Source organism: Argopecten irradians, chromosome 12, assembly GCF_041381155.1.
Source record: "Argopecten irradians isolate NY chromosome 12, Ai_NY, whole genome shotgun sequence".
Taxonomy (NCBI): Eukaryota; Metazoa; Mollusca; class Bivalvia; order Pectinida; family Pectinidae; genus Argopecten; species Argopecten irradians.
Genome location: NC_091145.1, coordinates 19,035,310 through 19,056,548, shown reverse-complemented (window position 1 = coordinate 19,056,548; position 21,239 = coordinate 19,035,310). Strand labels below are relative to the sequence as shown.

At 33.5% G+C, this 21,239-nt stretch overlaps 2 protein-coding genes across 8 annotated transcripts in view; one reads left to right on the top strand and one right to left on the bottom strand.

Annotated features, from left to right (window-relative positions):
* The first annotated feature begins 312 nt into the window (after positions 1-312).
* Positions 313-9,905, top strand: LOC138335929 (C-type lectin lectoxin-Lio3-like). 6 transcript variants are annotated; one of them, XM_069285127.1, is made up of 10 exons: positions 313-528; positions 1,534-1,613; positions 3,475-3,545; positions 4,787-5,003; positions 5,653-5,679; positions 7,062-7,150; positions 7,859-7,938; positions 8,155-8,245; positions 8,960-9,176; positions 9,487-9,904. In XM_069285127.1, the coding sequence occupies exons 2-10, from the start codon at positions 1,591-1,593 to the stop codon at positions 9,515-9,517; spliced, it is 846 nt and encodes a 281-aa protein (XP_069141228.1). In that variant the 5' UTR covers positions 313-528; positions 1,534-1,590; the 3' UTR covers positions 9,518-9,904. The 6 variants fall into 6 exon arrangements, with proteins under 6 accessions (XP_069141228.1, XP_069141225.1, XP_069141224.1 ...); XM_069285124.1 differs by having other exon boundaries at positions 316-528; positions 3,455-3,545; positions 4,790-5,003; positions 9,487-9,898; XM_069285123.1 differs by having other exon boundaries at positions 322-528; positions 3,455-3,545; positions 9,487-9,893.
* A 534-nt stretch (positions 9,906-10,439) lies between these two features.
* LOC138335927 (centrosomal protein of 41 kDa-like) overlaps positions 10,440-21,239 on the bottom strand; it is a 28,327-nt gene continuing 17,527 nt past the window's right edge. Inside the window, exons 2-10 of one of the 2 annotated variants that reach the window (XM_069285121.1) lie at positions 17,603-17,664; positions 16,801-16,846; positions 15,899-16,070; positions 15,029-15,156; positions 14,686-14,753; positions 14,440-14,554; positions 13,989-14,174; positions 13,125-13,260; positions 10,440-12,696 (exon numbers count right to left, since the gene is read on the bottom strand). In XM_069285121.1, coding sequence (XP_069141222.1) covers positions 13,148-13,260; positions 13,989-14,174; positions 14,440-14,554; positions 14,686-14,753; positions 15,029-15,156; positions 15,899-16,070; positions 16,801-16,846; positions 17,603-17,664 — 890 coding nt within the window. In that variant the 3' untranslated portion in view covers positions 10,440-12,696; positions 13,125-13,147. The remainder of the gene's footprint in view (positions 12,697-13,124; positions 13,261-13,988; positions 14,175-14,439; positions 14,555-14,685; positions 14,754-15,028; positions 15,157-15,898; positions 16,071-16,800; positions 16,847-17,602; positions 17,665-21,239) is intronic. The other variant, XM_069285119.1, reaches the window with a different exon arrangement.

The window sequence follows — 21,239 nt, the reverse complement described above, 5'->3', positions numbered from 1 at the left end:
TATTGATTGTGACATCATGTGTTTGTGAACGTTACGTCATACTTTTCGGAGAAAACGAAATAATGGAATCACATTTGATACCTACTCGCAAGGGAGACTAATAATCTGTAATATGCAAAATCGGAATATGGGAATGAATATCGTTATCACAATAAGACGCATAACTATAACACAAGAAACATCTACACACATTCGCCAAAAGCATTTACGACACTACTGAATGATTATCCTGAAACTCGAGTAATTGTAAATATGCTGAGTTTTGAGATAAAAAAGTGGATAGTACCTGCAAAAGTAATTCCATATTGTTATTTAAACGAACCATCTAGATTATTTGAAATTTACAAAATACAAACACTTATATTTAAGATAACAATAGATAATAGATATCTGTATGACAATAGTTTGCTTCCATACGTCCACTTTAACCTGTCAAATGAACAATACAATCAGTAAGGAAACAAACAATGGTGACGACAATACGTCTGGTGATAGTCGTGATTCTCTCAACAGCACAACCAACGTTTGGTAAGCATCTCCATGTTAGTATAAGTCTGATGAGAATTGTAGACTTTTCAAGCTTTATGTGTAAATGAAACAGCCCTTTTTGCATTGTTGTGCTACTACAATGTACAGAGTGAATATTCGGCTATGAGTATTCGACAGATTGAATACATTGTATTCATTTCGACTATGTGAGCCATGCGATACACTTTTTATGCTTTATTAATTATTGTTTTCATAATGTAACTGATTTTAGTACCATGTACTCTATACCCCTATCCCGTACCCTTTACACTGGAACCCTGTACCAAATGAATTACTTCATTTTGACGACTAAAAATTACCTTGACGATGACAATATACGATTAGAATATGTTCATGACTTTCCATGTATTTGTTAGGCCTATGAAATTTTTAAAATCATAGAGCATTCTTTTCCATAAATTATACATATTCATACACATTAACTACATGTTGTGCCCTGTGTGACTACTAAACAATTATATATGAGTACAGAGCCGAGGTAAGCTCCTTAACTTGAAATTTCCCCGAACGTCTGTGAACATTTGCGGGAGTCAGAAAATATGGCACAGGACTCGAGTTGCGCGGCATCAGACTTTGTCACATATTTATATACTGGTTAGTAATTCGATTCGAATAATTCGAATAATTAGATTGAAGAGAATGTCCGAAGAAACAAACCTTGTAAGTATGTCACGTGATGGAAGATGTCAGGTGGTTTGTTTGTTTGGTTTACCGTGTCATTAACAGCTAGGGTCATATAAGGGCGGCTTCCCTTGCAGTGTGCTGTGTTTGTGAATGTCTGAGTATAGTGGGAGGTTGTAGTATATCTATGCTCTTGCTCGAAAGAAAATCAAAATAGAAAACAGAAATGCAAATAAATGACAATTAATCTTAACAAGATATGTCCATATCTAAGGATATTCTAGTAAGCTACAAAACAGTACATGTATTCCATGTACAAATGTAATCTTGTAACCATAAATTCGATTTCTTTTATATTTCTAGGCTGTGACTCAGGATGGATGTCCCACGGAGACAAATGTTATCTTTTCAGCTCCTTCAATGAGTCCTGGTCGTCAGCAGAGGTAAATAATTATATATTTAGTTATATCATATTTACAGACGTCTTCAATACATAATGTATAAGTGTGTATTTATATGCCTTGAAAGTATGCGCTTGGTTGTGTAATTATAAGTGCTTCACAGAAGGAGCAGGACATTATTCTCTTTCGACATGTTACACTATAGTTTAATACTACATGTTTCTTCCCATAAAGTTCTGATGTCAAGAATTGAGAATATCACTTGGTTTTAAACACGTTTATCAGTCAGGATGACATTTCTGCATGATAGAACAACATATACTTACTTAATTTGTAGATGTGCTTGTAGTTTCAACAGCGAAAATACAAAAACTGTATTTTTAGTATTAGCACTACTATCATAGCAACTCAATGGTTCATTATGTCAGTGAAGAGTCTTTTACATTTAGGCGCTGTACGTGAATTAGCGCTTCCAATGTAGCGCTAAAAGTGATAAAATAAAACTAACAATAAAATGAGTATGTTTACAGAAATTTAGTGGTCTAATGGATCTACACATCCTACATTGAAAGAATATGTAATATAGCAGTTTTAATATGAATATATTACAATTGAGCACGTAGTATTTCTTTATGACCGGAAATGGACAATTTATCTTAAGGGTATGAGTTGAAAATACAAGACCTTTCAAAGTTCGAAAGTTTTAGAATAGAGATCGTATTCTTACTACATGTATTTTCAATATCCGTTCCTTGTTAGTCCCCTGCCTGTGAAACCGGAGGGGACTATAGAGTTTGATCCCGTCTGTCTGTCTGTTTGTCTGTGCGTCCGTCTGTCCGGATTTGGTTTCCAAATGTTAACTTAAGAACGAATTGATGGATTTATCAAACTTCACGCAATGGTAGCATATGGGAAAATACAGCTTGGGATTGAATTTGGGTCAAAAAGTGAACTACAAAGGAACTACTTACTTAAATTGTTTCAAAAAGTTTCGTTTCCAACTTGAGAACGGATTTTGAAAAAAAAATTCATACAATAGTAACATAGGAGAAAACATAGCTTGGGATTGAATTTTGGGTCAAAAGGTCAACTAAAAAAGTCACTACTTCTTGAAATAGATTGTTCCGCAAAATATTAGTTTCCAGACGATAACTTGAGAAAACATCAATGGATTTTTATCAAACCTCCCACAATGGTAGTCTATGAGAAAACACAGTTTGGGCGGCTTGAATTTGGAGTCAAAGGTCAACTACAAAAATTCATTTTACTGAAAATAGATTGTTTCACAAGTTTCCGGACGATAACTTAAGAACATATCACCTGAATTTGTCCAAAATTCATATAATGATAGCATAACTAAACAATAATAACTTGGCATAGATTAGAAAATATAATTGACGGCAGGGGACGTGTGTTGCTTGTTAAGCTTGTTCTTAGTCAGTTTATTAAGTACGTGCTACTATTACTAGTAGTCCACACGATTCCTGACGTTTAACGTCGACGATATAACAACTGAAACAATGAGCGGTATTTTATGGGAAGGGGGACCAAACCAACAAAATAGTGAGCTGGACTTAAAATCAACATACATATATATTATGTAAAAGGTCTGTAAAAACAAGTCTTGCAAGTAAATTGGAACTTTTGTCAAGTTTAATTTTAACCCAATTTCGTTTTCATCTTTTCTGTATCTTTTTCTTACAAAATTTATATTCCCATCCCCGAAAGAACATGGGTTACTATCACTGTCGTTCTATACACCCAGAACAATTTCACATTAAACCTGAAGGCAGTCCAGGAAAAAAACTGACCAATCACAGGCCAGCAGAAACTCTTTTTGGAAATTACAGAGAGCGACGCCAAACTTCTGTTTATCATTTCAGAGTTTTTGTCGTTCATTTAGTGCCAAACTGGCCGAACCTATGGATCAATCTTCTATAGACTTTCTGAGTGGTGTAGTCAAAGGAAGCGCACGTACGTATATCACAAGTCCAGTATAATAACGCTAAGTTTTCCATTGGTCTTGTATCTAATGATTTTTTGTTATATTCCCAATATTTAATCATCCGTGCTTCTTTCCGGCAGCCATCCACTTTCTCGGGTATATTGATGTCCTCAATGTAGGTCAAACAATTAGTCTGCAGGACGTTAAATGGTTGTCATTTTCAGCACCTCAGCAGTGACTAAAATATAATCAAAACATTCAGAAGAACAAATTCTACGACTAATCGGACGCGTGTCTTTCATTAACTAGGATATGATTTTTATTTGAAGTAGCAAATCATGGTGCGGCTATCATACCCGCAGTATGCACTGTGCAGTTCATGAGTTCCACGAGTATTGTCTTATACTGTTGATTAATATTGCACACTATCCTTTGAGTTGGTGAATATTAATGCAGTATTTTCCATAAAAGCCATTCGAAAACATAAACTAGCAGTCCAATGACACCGTGACATATATCATAACCAAAGACATCGTTTTTCTCAAATACTTTTGAAACGATTGGGTGGTTGGGTCGTCGGCTAAGAGCATACCATAAAATATTATTATTATCTCGAAGAAACATTGTCGTGAATTATTAAAACATGATAGTGTAAAACAAACTTTTCGAGTACAAAACATATTCAAAATGTCTCCGCCAATGAAATCAAGCTGAATCTTATTTGAGACTTGAGAGAGATTTTATCAAGTCTTGTTATTTTTCCGGGTAGGTCCGAAAATTAAGATAGTCACCATCTCAAATCATCTCTTTTTCTCTCAAATAACTTTTTTTCAGTTTCACTAAAGATCCAGCTCTAACATCTTTTATTAATTGATGTCGACAAATTGTTATCTATGTTTTCTCAAACGGATCTGTATAAAATCCAATCAATCCATTTTTCCGAGTGTCTTTTTTCTGTTTGCACACTAATGTTGGTCAAGTCCCTCTTTAAGGTGGTAGTCTCACATTCCCCAAAATTTTCCTGTAGTTCAATATTTTTCATATTTGATTTATGAAGTAAATATTAATGTTATTTTTAAAAGTAATAAAATAATTTATTCATAAATTCAAACTTCAGAAAAGGGAGTATTAATCAAATCGCGGTCATTCAAATGCTTGAAGAGCTTGGGGCACTGCCATAACTCAAGCGTCTGTATGAAAAAATCATGATCTGTCTCCCTTACCATGATACTACATTCTTAAATTACTTTCTATTCTATTTTTACCACAGTAGCTTTGAGGACAGGATATTACATCGGTGGTGGTGACCTGTTTGTGGAAGGGCAGTGGATTTGGGTGTCGACACACACCCCGATTAGTGTTACTAAATGGACGCCAGGGGAACCAAACAATTTTGCCGGTCATGAGGACTGTTTGGAGATATGGACAACTGGTCTGTGGCGCGATAGTTTTTGTGACGATTCGAGAGGTTTCATTTGTGAAATAGAGTAAGTAAAAGTCTCAAACTCTGGAGATTATATTTAAGTGATAAAACAGGATACAGGTATATTGTATTAGTAAATCGTACTTGCATTCTAATCTGATGTTTTTTAAAACAATATATGTTAGATATATTACACTTAACATAGAGTTAAATCGAATGCGGTATAGTTTTATATAATAATGATAAGTTTTTGCATCGTATAACAGATTTGAATGAAACTTACAATGATTTTCCGGACTCTTTACAAAGAAAATTTATATTAACTTTTGGGTTCATTCTACTAGCTTTTTTGTCCCGGATAGTTCGTAAGAAAATCGTCACGATTATCAATAGATTTCATCTTATTTTTAACTATCCGTTATACTGTCCAACACACATGGGATGCATGAAAAACTACCGATGATTTATTTTGTTTGAAAATATATATTGTGTGCATTAATCAAATCAAATTTCATAGCCGCTGTATACATTCTATATCTCCATATTTTCCGACAAGATGACTTTTACCCTAAATAACTTTTTAACATACATATATACCGAGGCCTCCTAATTCATATTTAAACATTCGCACACGCAGCTCCTTGCACACAGGGTACGCCATCTTAGATAACGGCCGTTAAACTTGATCAATCATACCATTTGTTTCGTTTCAGAGAAGAAGTTTCCCAAGGTCTGATAGGGTAATGGACATCGTCTTGCAGAATCGAGTGTTGAATGTTTTGTGGGTCATTTGAAACCACTAAAATACTAAAACATTAAACAAATATTGGTTGGTTGGTTTGTAAATCGATGAAAATAAATGAAGTTGTAATTTAATGACGTTCACAAAAGAAAATGACATTGTATAATAGAATAATATCCAAGTGTTTGAAATAAAATAAAGCAAGTCAATGAACACAAAGGTCACAGGTCAAATCTGGTCAAGTCAATGAACACAAAGGTCACAGGTCAAATCTGGTCAAGTCAATGAACACAAAGACCACATGTCAGTTCTGGTCAAGTCAATGAACACAAAAGTCACAGGTCAAATCTGGTCAAGTCAATGAACACAAAGGTCACAGGTCAATTCTGGTCAAGTCAATTAACACAAAGGTCACAGGTCAACTCTGGTCAAGTCAATGAACACAATGATCAAAGGTCAATTCTGGTCAAGTCAATTAACACACAGGTCACAGGTCAAATCTGGTCAAGTCAATGAACACAAAGGTCACAGGTCAATTCTGTTCAATTCAATGAACACAAAGGTCAGATATCAAATTAACCCAATATTTTCAACATTTTGTGTGAACAATCATTTATATGTACAATTAAATATTCTCAGAAAAAAAACTTTTGTAAGCGACTTGCATACATACGACTAAAATTTTATAGTTATTGCTTCCAAAACATTTCTGAGGTCTTTATAAATGTTTATATTTAATTCTGACAACTACTTATTACATGAACGTTCTTTCGATAAGGTCCAACAGTAACCTTAACATGAAGATTTCTTATAAGTACTTTCTAAAACATAGCGATAACAAACTTCAATTGCCAAAATTCACAACAAATTGGTCATTTATCGGCCACGATGTTGTTCAGTGCAATTTATATGTGGCACCATCATACAGCTATTATACAACACTTCACAATGTACACGGGTTTTGTTTAGTTACGCAGAAGACGAAATATAGTGTAACGCCTACCCTACTACTACTGTAGTATCTTATCTCTCAGTGTGTGTTACACAGGTTGTTTTTTCTACGAAAGCCCAGTACTACCATTCGGAACATATTGGATAATAATATGTGTTTTCTTCTTCTTGAACGCATGGTTCGACTATTGTCTGTGGTACTTAAATAAATTTTGTACTCAAATTTAATTGTGTGCACGTACAAAATTGAACTATTTTTATTATAACCAAAATTCATTTTCCCACAGAAATGATTTTTGTCCAACGAATCGGTTATGACAGAATTAAATTATGTGTAAAAGATAAAGTCCCAGTTCCGGCACCTTTAGATAGCAATAGCTCATAAAAGATAGGCATAGTACGATAGTAATTCTGCCTTTACTTATCTAGTGGACGACATATAGTTAGGAACATAATAATGGCGACGAGAATACTTCTGGTGGTTGTCGTGATTCTGTCGACAGTACAGCCTACGTTTGGTAAGTTTGGCTACGTAAAGATGTATGTTATTGGATTGCGAAGAACACTGGAGACTTTTCAAGCTTATCAAGCAGATAATTGTTAGCGCAGGTACCGAACGCGACTAAGAATCTTTCATTATGTAGGTTACGAAATGAAAATAGATATTATTTCACTTTGTTTCAACACATCAATACAATAAGGTTTCGTCAAATTGGACCAAACATAAAATTAACTCCTTACAGCTTAACCTCTTATAACTCCAAAAGGGATTTCATTTCATGTCATATCATGACCACCTAACCCCATGTATCTATAAACAAAACATAAATCATATATCGGGCATGGTCACCAGCGGGCACAAATTGACACCCTTGATAGTTGAAAGCCTCAACCGATGGAAAAAAACATCCACCTTAAGGGCCAAAGGTAAGAAAAGATTAATTGTATTCTCCACCTTTTAAGTAATTACCTTCGTTTTTTGCATGATGATGCTATCACTGATATCAAAATGATCAGGTTGAAGAGATTATACGAAAGCATCTTCATTCATTTGACGAAAGACAAAGTGGGACGCCTGCTCGAAATATGTATCCATGGTCGGGTGCTCACCTTAACCTAAACTCAAATTATTTAGACAAATGTATACAGAATTTCTTCTCAGCTACAATTTTGTAATAATACATTTTACCATAGTTACCACACATTTGATACTTTTATATTTATAGGCTGTGGTTCGGGCTGGGTGTCCCATGGAGAAAAATGTTATCTTTTTAGTTCCTTCCAGGAAACCTGGTCGTCTGCAGAGGTATATCATTACAATTAACATAAATGCATTAATTAACTGCATCACATAATGTGATAGTGTGTGTTTATATAATGACAGTGCGTGTTGGGACCATGTGCGCGTGTGGCAATAATTCCTCAGAAGTCCGCTACATTTCGACCTGAAACTAGTCATGATATGTATTCCTCTTACGACAAAATATTCAAATTTAATTCACACGTTTGTTTGTCATTTCAGAGTTTTTGTCGTTCCTTTAATTCCAAACTGGCCGAACCTATGGATCAATCTTCGGTTAACTTTCTCAGTGGTGAAGTCAAAGGAAGCGCACGTACGTACTGTATGTCCCATGAGCAATAGGAACGCAAGATTGACCATTGGTATTGTATTCAATGGAATGGCTGGTTGTGATATGGCTCATTTTTCCATCCTTCCGTGCATATATCCGCAGTTTATCCGTCTCGGGGTCTATTTGAGAATTATTTTAATGGAGCTTCATACTTGAGTCACACGATGCATTTGACATACCAAATCATGAGACGGCTAGCTATGTATGCAGTAGTTCCATCAGTATTGTCTTTTAACAATCGTGTTTTAACCATGATTAAATATGTTAATATTGTAAACCATCTGTCAAAGTGGTGAAATTGTTTACGAAAAAAACCATGTAAAGACGTAGATTAGCACTCCAGTGAGACTGTGATGATATATTTTAACTACAGCCACCGTCTCCAGAAGCTGAAAAAAGTTTGGTAAGTGACGAAAAGCATTCCATAAAATGTTTTTGTCTTCTAAAAAACGTTATCATGACATCTGCAGCGGCCACGTCTCGATATTTTTTTCGGTTCGGTCTAAAAAATTAAAATAGCCACCATCTTAAACCTTCCTTTGTTAAAAACTCTTAGTTTCACCAGAATCAAGCTCCAGCTTCTATTAATAGATGCCGGCGTATTAAGTTCATTTTCAAAAATACGATGCGTTCTAAGAAGCCAGATGATCTAAAGGCTCCTGATCCTCTTTAAAATTTTATTTTGTTCCATGACAGCATTGAAGACTGCATATTACATCGGTGGGGGTGACCTGTTTGTGGAAGGGGAGTGGATTTGGGTGTCGACACAAACCCCAATAAGTGTTACAAAATGGACGCCAGGGGAACCAAACGATGATCAAAATCACGAGGACTGTTTGGAGATATCGGCAGCCAGTGGTCTGTGGAATGATGGTTTTTGTGACACTCCGCGAGGTTTTATTTGTGAAATGGAGTAAGTAAAATGATTTAGTCTCCACTCTGTTAAACCCTGGGGTAACTATTTAGAAACATATTTCAATCTGTTCGTGTATATATATCAAATCACACATTAAATGCATCAAACGCTGTTGGCGCTCAGTTCTGTTTGAGAGTATGTAATGTGCATTTTAATCACAAAAATTTGAAAGCAAATTTCATTGCCAATGTTTTCATACATTTAAATTTATAGCTCCATTTTTTTCCAACAAGATGACAGCGATTGTTCTACATTTCAAATCTCTCCAAATCACTTTTTTCATTGTTTTCCCCCCGTTTCGTTCCAGAGAAGAGGTTGCCCAAGGTTTGATAGGGTAATGGACATTCTTCTTGCAGAATTGAATATTGACAGCTGGATTTGAAATTGTATTACATTAAACATTATGAAAATCTACAAGCTTTGCTGGAAATATCCTTGAAAACACATACTACTATACATTGTTTGATTGGCGAGGCGATATTGGTGGAATCACTATACGTACTTTAACGAGTTTCATAAACTCATGCATTAAAATAATGATAATTGAATACTTAATGTTCTCAACTGTTCGAAAATGTTATCATATGAACGACAAGATCAAAGGTCAAACAAGCCCGATCTTTTCTGAACAATAATTGTAATGCGAGATAACATTAATGATGTAATTTATAAATTAAGGATCTTTATGAGTCTTTTTTTAAAGATTGCTTCCACTGTATATCATGTTTATACACATGGAAAACGAACCAAAATAATTGAGATAGATAATTTTACATGGAGCAGTTTTACCGAATTTACGGAATGATTTTGAAATATTTGATGCAAACTGGTGCAGAAAACGATGGGAAGTATGCAATGAAGGAAAATATTTCTCGCCCATGTTTCTCAATCAAAAACGCTAATTAGTAGTTGATCAAAACCGCATTGTTTCCAAGTAAGAATATCGTTAACTTAGCTTTTCTTATAAAAGTTGTTATCTTGCGAAACTACAACTAACGAAATTAACATATCTTTCAACTCATATTGTCAAAACTGTTGGTAGACATTTACAAGATGCCCAGAGGGCCTGTATCGCTAACCTGGTTTGTAACGCAAAGTACTGTTTTGAATACAGGTTCATTGTTTCCTTTCTGAAGGAATTTAAAGATTAACCTTCAATTGCCTATTGGGATTTTACTCTTTCTGCTCCCGGGAGGTCAGAACCAAATCTTACACAAACTCTATTCCCCTTTCCTCATGGATGTTTCGGGCCAGGTGAGCTAGAAAGCATGAGAAACAACTTCTGTTTGCATCATGATATTTATTGATAACACAAGCGATGCTCACATTTACAGTATATATACAAAACATAAATATCCAAAACTTTAACAAATAATTGTATCAGAAATTTAATAGTTTTTTGTTCAAATATCACATAAAATGATATCTTTTCAGCTGAAAGACTATAACATTAATAGTTCAAGTAAAAGGTGTAAACTTTTCTGCAGTACGAATCATATACATTTACATAATGTATGATTATATATTATTTTGTACAGTGCGGATCAGACTAAATTAAAATCGAAATCATTCCATATTTGGGTGTAAATGTAAAGGCAATTCCTTTGTCCAAAAACCGATTTTTTCCCCTTCACATTTATATTACAATTGATAGTATTCTGCAATGTCCAAATTCCATGAAATTAATTTTTGAAAATTATTTTTCTTTTCGTGTTTTGTAAGTTACAATTATAAATCGAGTATATTAAGCATTGAGATCTGTAGAACTACACTCTTCCCTATCAAGTCTAAAAATTTGTGACTTATTTATGTGATCTATAACTGATCATGAGCTAATGGTCTGAGATAAGTACCTAAAACTAGTGATATGATATAGGACTGGACATTTATAACAAACTACATGAAGTAGTACATGTATCAAATGCATAGGTTCACCCTCTAAACAGGATAAAATTGAACAAAATATCCTATTTTCTCTGTAAGTGTTTTATTACTTTCTAATTCCAAAATCTTCCCATTTCATTTTCTATGTCACTGCTACTATTTACAATTATGTATATGTTAGTGGAACTCTCACTATTCATTCTCGCATTCAACAATCGATATTGTTTGAAATATTTTTCTTATCTTACGAGTTAATACTATATATGAATGAATGACTCGCTCACTCTTCCATCATCTCCCCAACTTTTAGACTATAATACATGTGTATTTTGCTCTGCATTTTCTCTATAATTTACTCTCTCTCTCTCTCTTTAAATGGCAGTGAACACACAGAATCAAGCGAAGAGTTTTATACATAAATAGGTTGTTTCATTATAATGTAATGTTTGATTTTGTCATCTAAAATTTTGTCATATATATACAACATAACATACATCTATCGGTGGTACGTAAGCATTTTGAATAGAAAATCCAAAGGAGGCCAAGGGGAGATAATTCAATTTTAGAATTTTTCATCACAACTTATTTTCATAAATTACAATATACAACTGTCATTTCTTATAGTGTACATCAATCAATAATTACATATGCATCAATATGATGTACATGAATATATGATTCTCAAAAAGTATAGATTTAAATATATTATTGCAAATGCAACAAATAATTAACTTTTTTAATATTCATGTAGCACAAAGTGAAAGTAAGCACATAAACATCCAAACCTTTCATAATCTCTCATCACTTATTTCACAACGACATATAAATGGAATTTGATTTTAGATTCAGACAAACTTGTGATATCAGTTGAACTAATGCCTTATGTGTTAAAAAATAAACAATGGATGGACGGAGTTTGTGAACATTTCTTCAGCCAGGTTGTTACAACAGGAGCCTGGCTGACAACAGATCAGAAATGAATGATGAAAAGAATATCAAGGTTACAATGACGAAATCAACTTCAGATCTGCTACAGTACTTTAATTTCTTTCTTTCCAGAAATATTGTATAACCTAAAACATTTCCTTTTATTCCAGTATGGTGAAATAAAACAAAAATACAGATATCCATGCACAAATGTAACTGTTACAGTATAGCATTTGCTCTAGGCCCCAAGTTCAGAACAACCACAAATTTAGAGACGTAACCAATTAATAACTACGTTACAATCATCTTAAATCTAAGATAATTTCCTGATTCAGCGGAAATGTTGCGAGGTTTTTTGTATTCACAATGTTACCAATTGCAACCACTTCATTTTTTCATGGATTTATTCAAAGCATCTTAGCCGTGTAGTTATTTTGATGAAAAAGTTATTTAATAATAAGAAGGTACTGACAATTTTCATATATCAAGTCAACAAATTCCTTAAATAAGAGAAAGATTCCAGACATTGTTTTAAAGATTATTACATATTGCATGCATGATCAGTGCTCCAATGATAAAGAAACCTAGTTCACAGTGCTGTCTTTGGCCAAACACAATATTGAGGTACAGCTGTAGCTCCTTCTTCCTTTGAAGACATTTCTGTGAGTCCATCCATGTCTGTCCCTGTCCAAGCAGCAAAGAATACCTATCAAACAAATAAAAAAAAAAGATTATTATAATAGTTAACCCCTTTATACTATTGTGTACAATATTTCAGGTCTTCGTTATGTTACACTTTCAATATATCAATAAATGCTTAAATTTACGATCATGTGATTTTAGATAGCCGTGTATCCATCCATTAATTTTATACAATCATTCACAAAATATTTTGCATGCTATGATCCATTTGATTTTCAGGTACAGTTGGTATAAATCTTTTAATGGAGTTTGATATAAACATATTTTATATTGTGAAATATTATAAACATTGGGATTGGTTTTCCAACTTCTATGAAGCCCTCTCCCTAAATGGAATGAACAGTAGGTACTACACCTCTTTGCCCCCCCTGCAAAATGAAGCACTCCTTTAATTAAACGCTGGACAAAACAAACTCTATCAAGAAGACTTACCTGGATATACTTTGAGAATGAGGTCAAACTTTGAATGGTTTATGGTCCTTTACTGCCCAGTCAGGCTTGCTAGCCTTGGATGTCCGTGAAGTTACACTCATTCTACTGGAGGCTGTGCTATTATTGGAGAGTCGACCTGCAAATTAGGTAAAATTTCATATTATACACATTAATTAAAGGCCAACTTCGTTTCTGAAACAAAATCCAAAAGCTTATCGCAAACAAAATCATCAGATTATATAAGAGTACAATGATTCTCTAAAGTCACAACTTTACAACAAACAAATATAAGGAAAAAAGAAAATTCTTTATTTACTCTAACTGTAATTAAGTATGTATTAAGGAATCACTTTTGATTTTGTTGAGGTTATGAGAGAATAATTGAGACCTTGTAGGCTTTGTGTAGCCCTGCTTCCCTAGTATTACATCATTCATACAAGCTCAGTTTATCATTATCCCTGCCATAATGACCTAAGCTAGCAAAACCAAAAGTTATCCTAAAACATAATAGGAGAGAGTTCCTCCATCAGGCCTCATTTCCTTTTTTGGTTATACGATAGTGTGATAAATCTCTATGGGTGCAAGAAATGTCATTGAAAAAACACTGTTTCTGTATCCCATAACAGAAGGAATGTCCTAAAACACAATAGTCAAAATTTCATTTATCTATAGCCCTGATAATATGAACTTGGGACATTCAATTAGATTGATCAAATTTGGACATTTTGACATATTATTTTCATGAAAGATTACGGAAGGTAACTTGTTCCAATATATATTACACACATTATCACTGTATAAGGATTATTGTCATCGAGTTTTATTGAAATCCCTTCAGTAGTTTAGGAGGAGTAGTGTACTTACTACTACTACTCTTGTCCTTTAGGGCATTGTTAAGGCACATCTCGAGCTTATCACAATCTTCCGCTGTTAACCTGTCTTGACTTGCATTAACTATGGTTTTTGGAGGATTTTTAGCTTCTGTCACTTTCTGACTTGGGGTACCAGTGAAGAGACCCTCAGGAAAGGTTTTGTAGGCTACCCGCATACCTATAAAGAAAACAATATCAAGTAAATTAGTCATTGTTCATACTACTAATTAATACATAATTAATAAGTACCTGTTGTCAATTACAATATCAAAACTACATGTACAGTATACTTTTTTTCAAACTTTCAAAATTTTCAAAAGTTGTTGTTATGGAAATTTTTGCATTGCAGGAATATTAAATGCTTATATTTCTACAAAATGTTTATTGCATGTTGGCTTTGGAAAAATCCCATTGAGGAAAACAAAGTTAAGCCTTTGACCTACCTCCTGATAAGAGAAACAAATTATCATATCCCCTCTGTACCAAAGTCGTGGCTGCTGTATGGGCTATAGTCTCGTCTTCATCATACACGATAATTATCTTACCCTCTTGGTTTTTCTGACAAAGCAGTCAAGGGCAATAACTCAAATTTACATCTTCAGTTCAGAGAAAACAAATTCAAAATAACCAAAATAAGCAGTGGTGTTCAACACCTAATTTAACTGTCCTAGTTAGCACAAAAAGGATACATAGGCATACATTTCTTTAGTGTCAAAGTTGACAGATCTTGATAACATGGCTGAAGGGTAACTTTTAGCTGAAATGGAAAAAAAAATTAAATATATTAATTGATAAATCAGTATTATGCGATATTTAACTTTGTTCAATTTCATTTAAGCTGTGATTCTACACTTTATAGTGAATGTATATATTTAGTGGCGGCCGAGTGGTTCCGACAATTGAATGTATATATAATTTAGTGTTTTAGGGGCTGTGGCAAACTTATTGTGTCAAATATGGTAATGACTAATTACTATTTATAAATACAACATATTATGTATTGTACTAAAAGTGACCATAAGTTAATCTTACCGGTGATAATATGACATTGTTTAAAATAGTCTGAATCCCTCACATCTAATAACAGATAAGGACAGTCGTGGACCTTTGGGATTTGTTGTGGTTTTTCTTCAGGAATCTCTCCTTCCCCTGATATGACACTAGAAGTAAAACAGTAATTTATAACTTAAGGGTATGAAAGTATGTAGGGCCAAGTCATGAATAACTCAAAACTACAAAATACAATAAAAGTAATTAATTCAATTCAACTAAAAGATATAGACAAGGTGGTGATTTTAATTTCAATTTTCAAATATTTTAATGACAAAAAGATATTTTAAACATGTCAATAAGATTAGACTTCAGACATAGCCTTCCCTGTATCTAAGTCCTCTCCGTATACAGGTGGTACATATATATACAGGGTAGGGATTATAAATGTAAGGGGAGGTAACTCTTTATGAAAAAAATACAATGTACATGCACTATAGAATAAATTGATTATTCTTTTTATTGTATCTCTTTAAAAAATCAGTTTTAATTTTACTTTTTAAATTCTTAATGTGTTTCCAATATCAGTATTGACAAAAATTCTGTATACTTAACAAAATTCTGTAGTATATATTAAGTAATAATTAGCAAGTTTCTCAAATATTCCCTGCTACCTAAGATCACTTTTCTACCTACTAATGAAACCACTGTATATTTTTTAGAATAAACCACCATCCACCTCTAAGCCACAAGTTCCAATTCTACATGGAACAGATGATACATAGTGACCATAGGTCAATAGTTTTTCTCTAGATACTCTGTTTTTCGATCTCACCCTTAAAATCCTATCATAGCACGAAGGCTGATAATAGCACATTCAACATTCATATCTATATGGCTGATATAACTTACTCCTGTAGCTTGGATCGAGTTCTTTCTGTATCCCCACCGCCACCACTTCTGCTTGTGTTAACGGGAGACCTTCGTCCTTTACCCTGAATTTGCTGGACTTCTCTGTCAGCAGTGTCCGGTCGTACAGAATATCGTCCCTCTGAATCTGTTCGGTCTGTATACTGTCCATTGGCTATTAAAACATGATCATTATATATACTTACATAGAACCTAGTATTCTGTATCTAGATTTATTACAGAGTTATCTGCCCTTGTATTGATTATAATTTGATTGAGACGTCATTGTCTTTTGGAGCAATACATCATTCTTTTCAGAGAAAACAATCCAAGTATAGCTCACAAAACAATGTCACAATCAGAAAAGACACCTCCAGGCAAGGGACAAAACACTATAAATGACTGAATACATATGTATCTGGCTCCAATTTCTCGAAACAAAAGTACAGACTTAGGTCAAAACTTCAATTTTTCTCATTATGTAACTTATGGTAATAAAATTGACTTAAGTTTGTTTCGAGAAATTGGGGCTTGATCTTTAGTCAATTAAAATGAAGTATCAGTAAATTCTTCACCATATAATATTGAAGTGGATACAGGTGAGTTTTATTTTGAAGATTAGGTTAACACAACCTGTTAATATATCATATTGTCATGTTGCCTGAACAATTATCAAACCACCCCAACATTTGGATAGTTTCTTTCATCAAAATACTTTCCTTTTATTTCATGGATATTAATGTGTATGGAAATTAACTTTATGTAAATAAAATTAATTATACAGAAAAAAAAGATAAATTACAATGTATATTTTAATCACAAATAATTTGATTTTAGGCTTGAAGAACTACATGATCCATTGAAGAATATGGAAGATCTTTAAGACAAATTTTTATAAAACTTACTGTATTCTGAATTGTTATCTCCGTCCACTTCCTCAATCTGTAGCAACTGTTTGGTGAGATAAAATCAAATTAATTATTTAATCAAACACATCCATATTTTAGATAAATTAATAATTACATTTCTGGCAAGTCAATATGATTAATACTTATCAACATGTAGATATAATAATACAATGAGTTCTAATACTACAGATTATCTCCCCTTAGACTGGCCACCAGACCCTAAGTTGTGGTGTTTTACGGTGCAATCATCCTCGATATTCCAGGGGTTCCGATCACTTACGATCTCTACACCCCTGGACTATCTCATAGTTAAACTGGAGGCAACTGGAAAGAACAGGTAATTTAGTCCTTTGATGTACATCAAAAGAACCGTATAACGGTACACTGTGGTTGACTGTGTGGCTTTGATGTTAGGTGTCGCTCTCTCTGTAGTCTTCAAAGGAAATCTTTGCTGGCCTGTGATTGGTCAAATGTTTTCAGCTGAGCTGCCTTCAATTTCACTATGAGATAGTCCAGGGGTGTAGAGATCGTAAGTGATCGGAACCCCTGGAGTATTGAGGATGCGGTGCAATATGGTATGTCACTTTTACAATTGACTTTGCATAATTCACGATTTCTTACATCAGAACAGAAATACAATATCATCATTTGACGTCATTCCATCACCAATAAAAACAATAGTCCTGCACAAATGTTATCAGGTATCACATGGTACATGAATTAGTCCCATTGTAGTTAATATTAAGTCTACTTTTATCATTATCTATGTGGAGTTTTATCATAGGAATTTTAACCTTACCAACTGGACAAAGGTTGTCACTTTCATACGTTTGAAGAGTTCATTCTGTTTGAAATTGTAATCTGAAATGATACAATAAAAAAAAAAACATCTTTAAAAATGTGAATAAATTATAAGCGCTGAACAAATTGAATCAAACTAGAACTGTCGCCAGAGTGGACTACTAATGCCCTCGCTGCACAAATTTAGTAATAACTCTTTAGACTATTAACAGGGGACATTGCAGAACCTGATATAGCTTGCTCAACTCCCCTTTATGTCAGCGGGATTCTGTGTACCAAACTTGATCAAAATCTGTCAAATAGTTTAGGAGGAGTTGTGTCTACAGATGGATGGACAAACAGACAGACGGACAACCTCAATTCAGTATACCCACTTAACTTCATTACGAGGGGTATAATTACCATGGAAACTTAAAAATTCAAATTATGGGGTTTTGTAAGATACATTCTGCTAATGTAAACTGAATGTCAATGCTAATATTAGTTGATATAGCAAACTTCAAATTCAGTCATCAGTGCATCAATGTTGCATGAAATTTTGGCAAAATTATCTGAGATAATCGAATACATGTAAATAAAGCTGTAATTATACCAATAAAGTGCAATCATATTAATCCAAGTCTCAATTCATTATTATAAGTATATCAATAGCTGAAACAAGACATAATTATAAGGTAATGTCCCCACTTTCATACCCGGTATATGAAACCAGGAATGAGACAAGACAAGATCTACATAATTAGGTACATGACAGGACAGGATGGAGATGGGTTACTGTATTTTCATTTCAAAATATTTTATCAAATCAAAAGATTCAATTTGAATCGGGCAGCAGGCAATGCCTATATACGCCTTCTCTTCGTGATTGCAGTCAAATGTACAGTATATGTCCCTTACTTGTCATAACCTTTCCATTCCCACATACTATATTGACCAGAGAGAACAATCTTAACATTCACATCCTTCTGATCAGTGTCTGTATTATGTAAGAGCTGTAAGTCAAACGTCTATAAGGTAATTTAATATCACAATGTATTAACACCACTGCTACCCCCTATATTAAAAACCATGGCAACCAAATATTCCTATTTTATGTTTCCATGGTAATTACCATTATTGAAGCATGTGATGTACATGTCAAATTATATATATCCATATGTTGACCAAGCTTATGGAGGGAGAGAGGTGAGGCGGGTCAGGCTTATAATGTCAAATGGACAGAATTATATTTTTGATAAGATTTGTCTTAACCTGTTGTAACATTAATCACGTCACCAAGGTATATCAGACACTAAAACGTTATAACCTGAAGTATTCACACTTTGATTGCCAATTTAAATTAGACTTGTAAATTGTGTTATAAATGATATTATACAGAAGTTAATTGGCAGTTATATTCCATGTGCTATTTTATCTTAATAACCTTTTAAAGTAATAACCTATATCTACCGGGCGCCTGGAATGATAAGTAAAAATTAAATCTTCATTTTTACACAGATATTTAAATGTACATATTATTTTCTATTAGTTTGATTTATCAGGAGACTTCAATTAGAAAGAATGATGAATAAAATTTAAACAAGAGATCCCAGATTACTTTTTTTATTTTAATGTTGATCCTTACACAAGTTTTCAACAAATTTTTGAATAATCAATTTCATAATTAGTTCAATAGAGATCAATTGCCAACATATTTTAAACACATTTCTATTGCCAGAAACTAGAAAATTTACCAATAAAAGTGAAGATCATTATTTTAATCCTCCATGAAGACTCTGATTTAGCTCTGACAAACTTTGTTTCCTAATGAACAGCAATTCATTTGTCTTGTAAATATGTTGATGATTATCTGCCCAGTACAAGTATATATTACCAACAGAAATGGTGACATTACTACCATATTGATTTGAGTGTTGACATCTATTACATATACCCACTGATCCAGTACCATAACTAACTTCTGGAACAAAAGTAATGTTCCTCAAACACATAGTCAGCAAAACAATACAAAGTCATATAACTATTGAAAATGAAAGCTTAAAACAACCAGTAACATTAATGACTGTTAAAACCATCTGATTTATTATTCATCCTTGACTGTACTTAACTGACTGACTATAGTCATTGCTTGATTACCGGTATGTTTTATATCAATGTACATCTTATGAACAGCTTAAGTTGGTAATTTGAGGATATAGCAGGATTTTGTGAAGAAGGAAACACAGAGTTTCAGGATGAAAATAACACACATGCAAAGGGCAATTACTCCCCATGAATAACTGCTAGGCCTTTATATCATGAACCATCAGAGAATGAGATATATAGTACATTTTTTTTTTTTATCTTAACAACACTTATCCACCCAATTCTATAACCTAATGTGATGAATGATAGAAAATTATAAAAACTGATATATAAATATCTAAATACATAATTTACGGATCAATTTTTATAATGCATCTTTGTTGAGGTATTTAAAGTTGTATGGTCAATCACTTTTGCTCTTTTTGTCATAGTGAAAACTGTTTAAGTGTTATACACATTTTCCCCCGTCTGTCCGAGGTTTAAACTTTCTTACTTTTACCACTTTTTATAAAGTTGCAGCACTGGAAGTATTTTTAATTATAGAAGTAAAAAATCTTTTTAACGTGTACACGTCAAAAATAAACTCGAAAGATGCCGAATCATTCCGAACTCTTCCGAACATCGTCGCGACAATCTCGAAGTAACACTGCGAGAGAGTTGTTAAACCAAATGTCAACAATTTTTTTCATAAACAAAACATGCGGTCGACCTCAGCAGACTGGATCTACAAAGAAAATAATGCTTGCACATTACAATATTTGATACACACAATATTGAATTACAGCAATGTGTGAATTAGATGTTTCAAATACTCGCTCTGTGGACATATACCAGCACGATTTGCTCATATTAGCCAGAAGGAAAACGTAAACAAACACATGTGCGCTTACGCTAGGTACCTGGATCACCACGTGCAGGACGTGTAGACATAAGTCACGTGGTACGATTCGGAATGCTGACAAAAGCCAAAGGTACTGAACATGGCGGTGATTGAAGGCGCTGTATTCAAAACCAGGAATATATGATCCCTAGATTTCGGCGCTCTTATAGGCCGACATATTCTTTTGGGGAGCTTAATCAATAAGTTACATGTGGATGTTCAAATATCAAATGTTTAAGCAATGTATCGTTACAGTGAAAATTACCAGAAATACAACTTTAAGGTAAGAACATAAATTGTTCAGCATCACATGATCACTCAAAACTTAAACAACAGGAGGAGGAGAAAATTCAATAAACTGTTTGGTTTTCAAACTGATTTAGACTTATAATTGGAGATACACATGTGACAATTTTTAAAAAACACTGTTATTAATCATCAATGAATGAAGGTTTTTTTTATTCATGTGTAATTTGTTGAAGGTTATTTGAGATTTGAATGATGATCTCCAAAGTTATTAGAGCATTTTCTTGAGAAAAGTTCAGATTATACATGGAATGAACTAAATTGACAAATTGACAAAAGAAAATCAGAATGTACTCATCAACATGCAAACATTTTAGTGATCACAAATCATTTTTTTTTATAATTTGTTATATCCTACATATAT

What these genes read in the sequence shown, in the direction of transcription:
- LOC138335929 (XM_069285123.1), top strand. Translation starts at nt 468, where the DNA reads ATGGTGACGACAATACGTCTGGTGATAGTCGTGATTCTCTCAACAGCA. An exon ending in AGTCCTGGTCGTCAGCAGAG is followed by an intron (nt 1,614 to 3,454) that starts GTAAATAATTAT and finishes TTATCATTTCAG; the next exon opens with AGTTTTTGTCGTTCATTTAG. An exon ending in GACAGTACAGCCTACGTTTG is followed by an intron (nt 7,151 to 7,858) that starts GTAAGTTTGGCT and finishes TTATATTTATAG; the next exon opens with GCTGTGGTTCGGGCTGGGTG.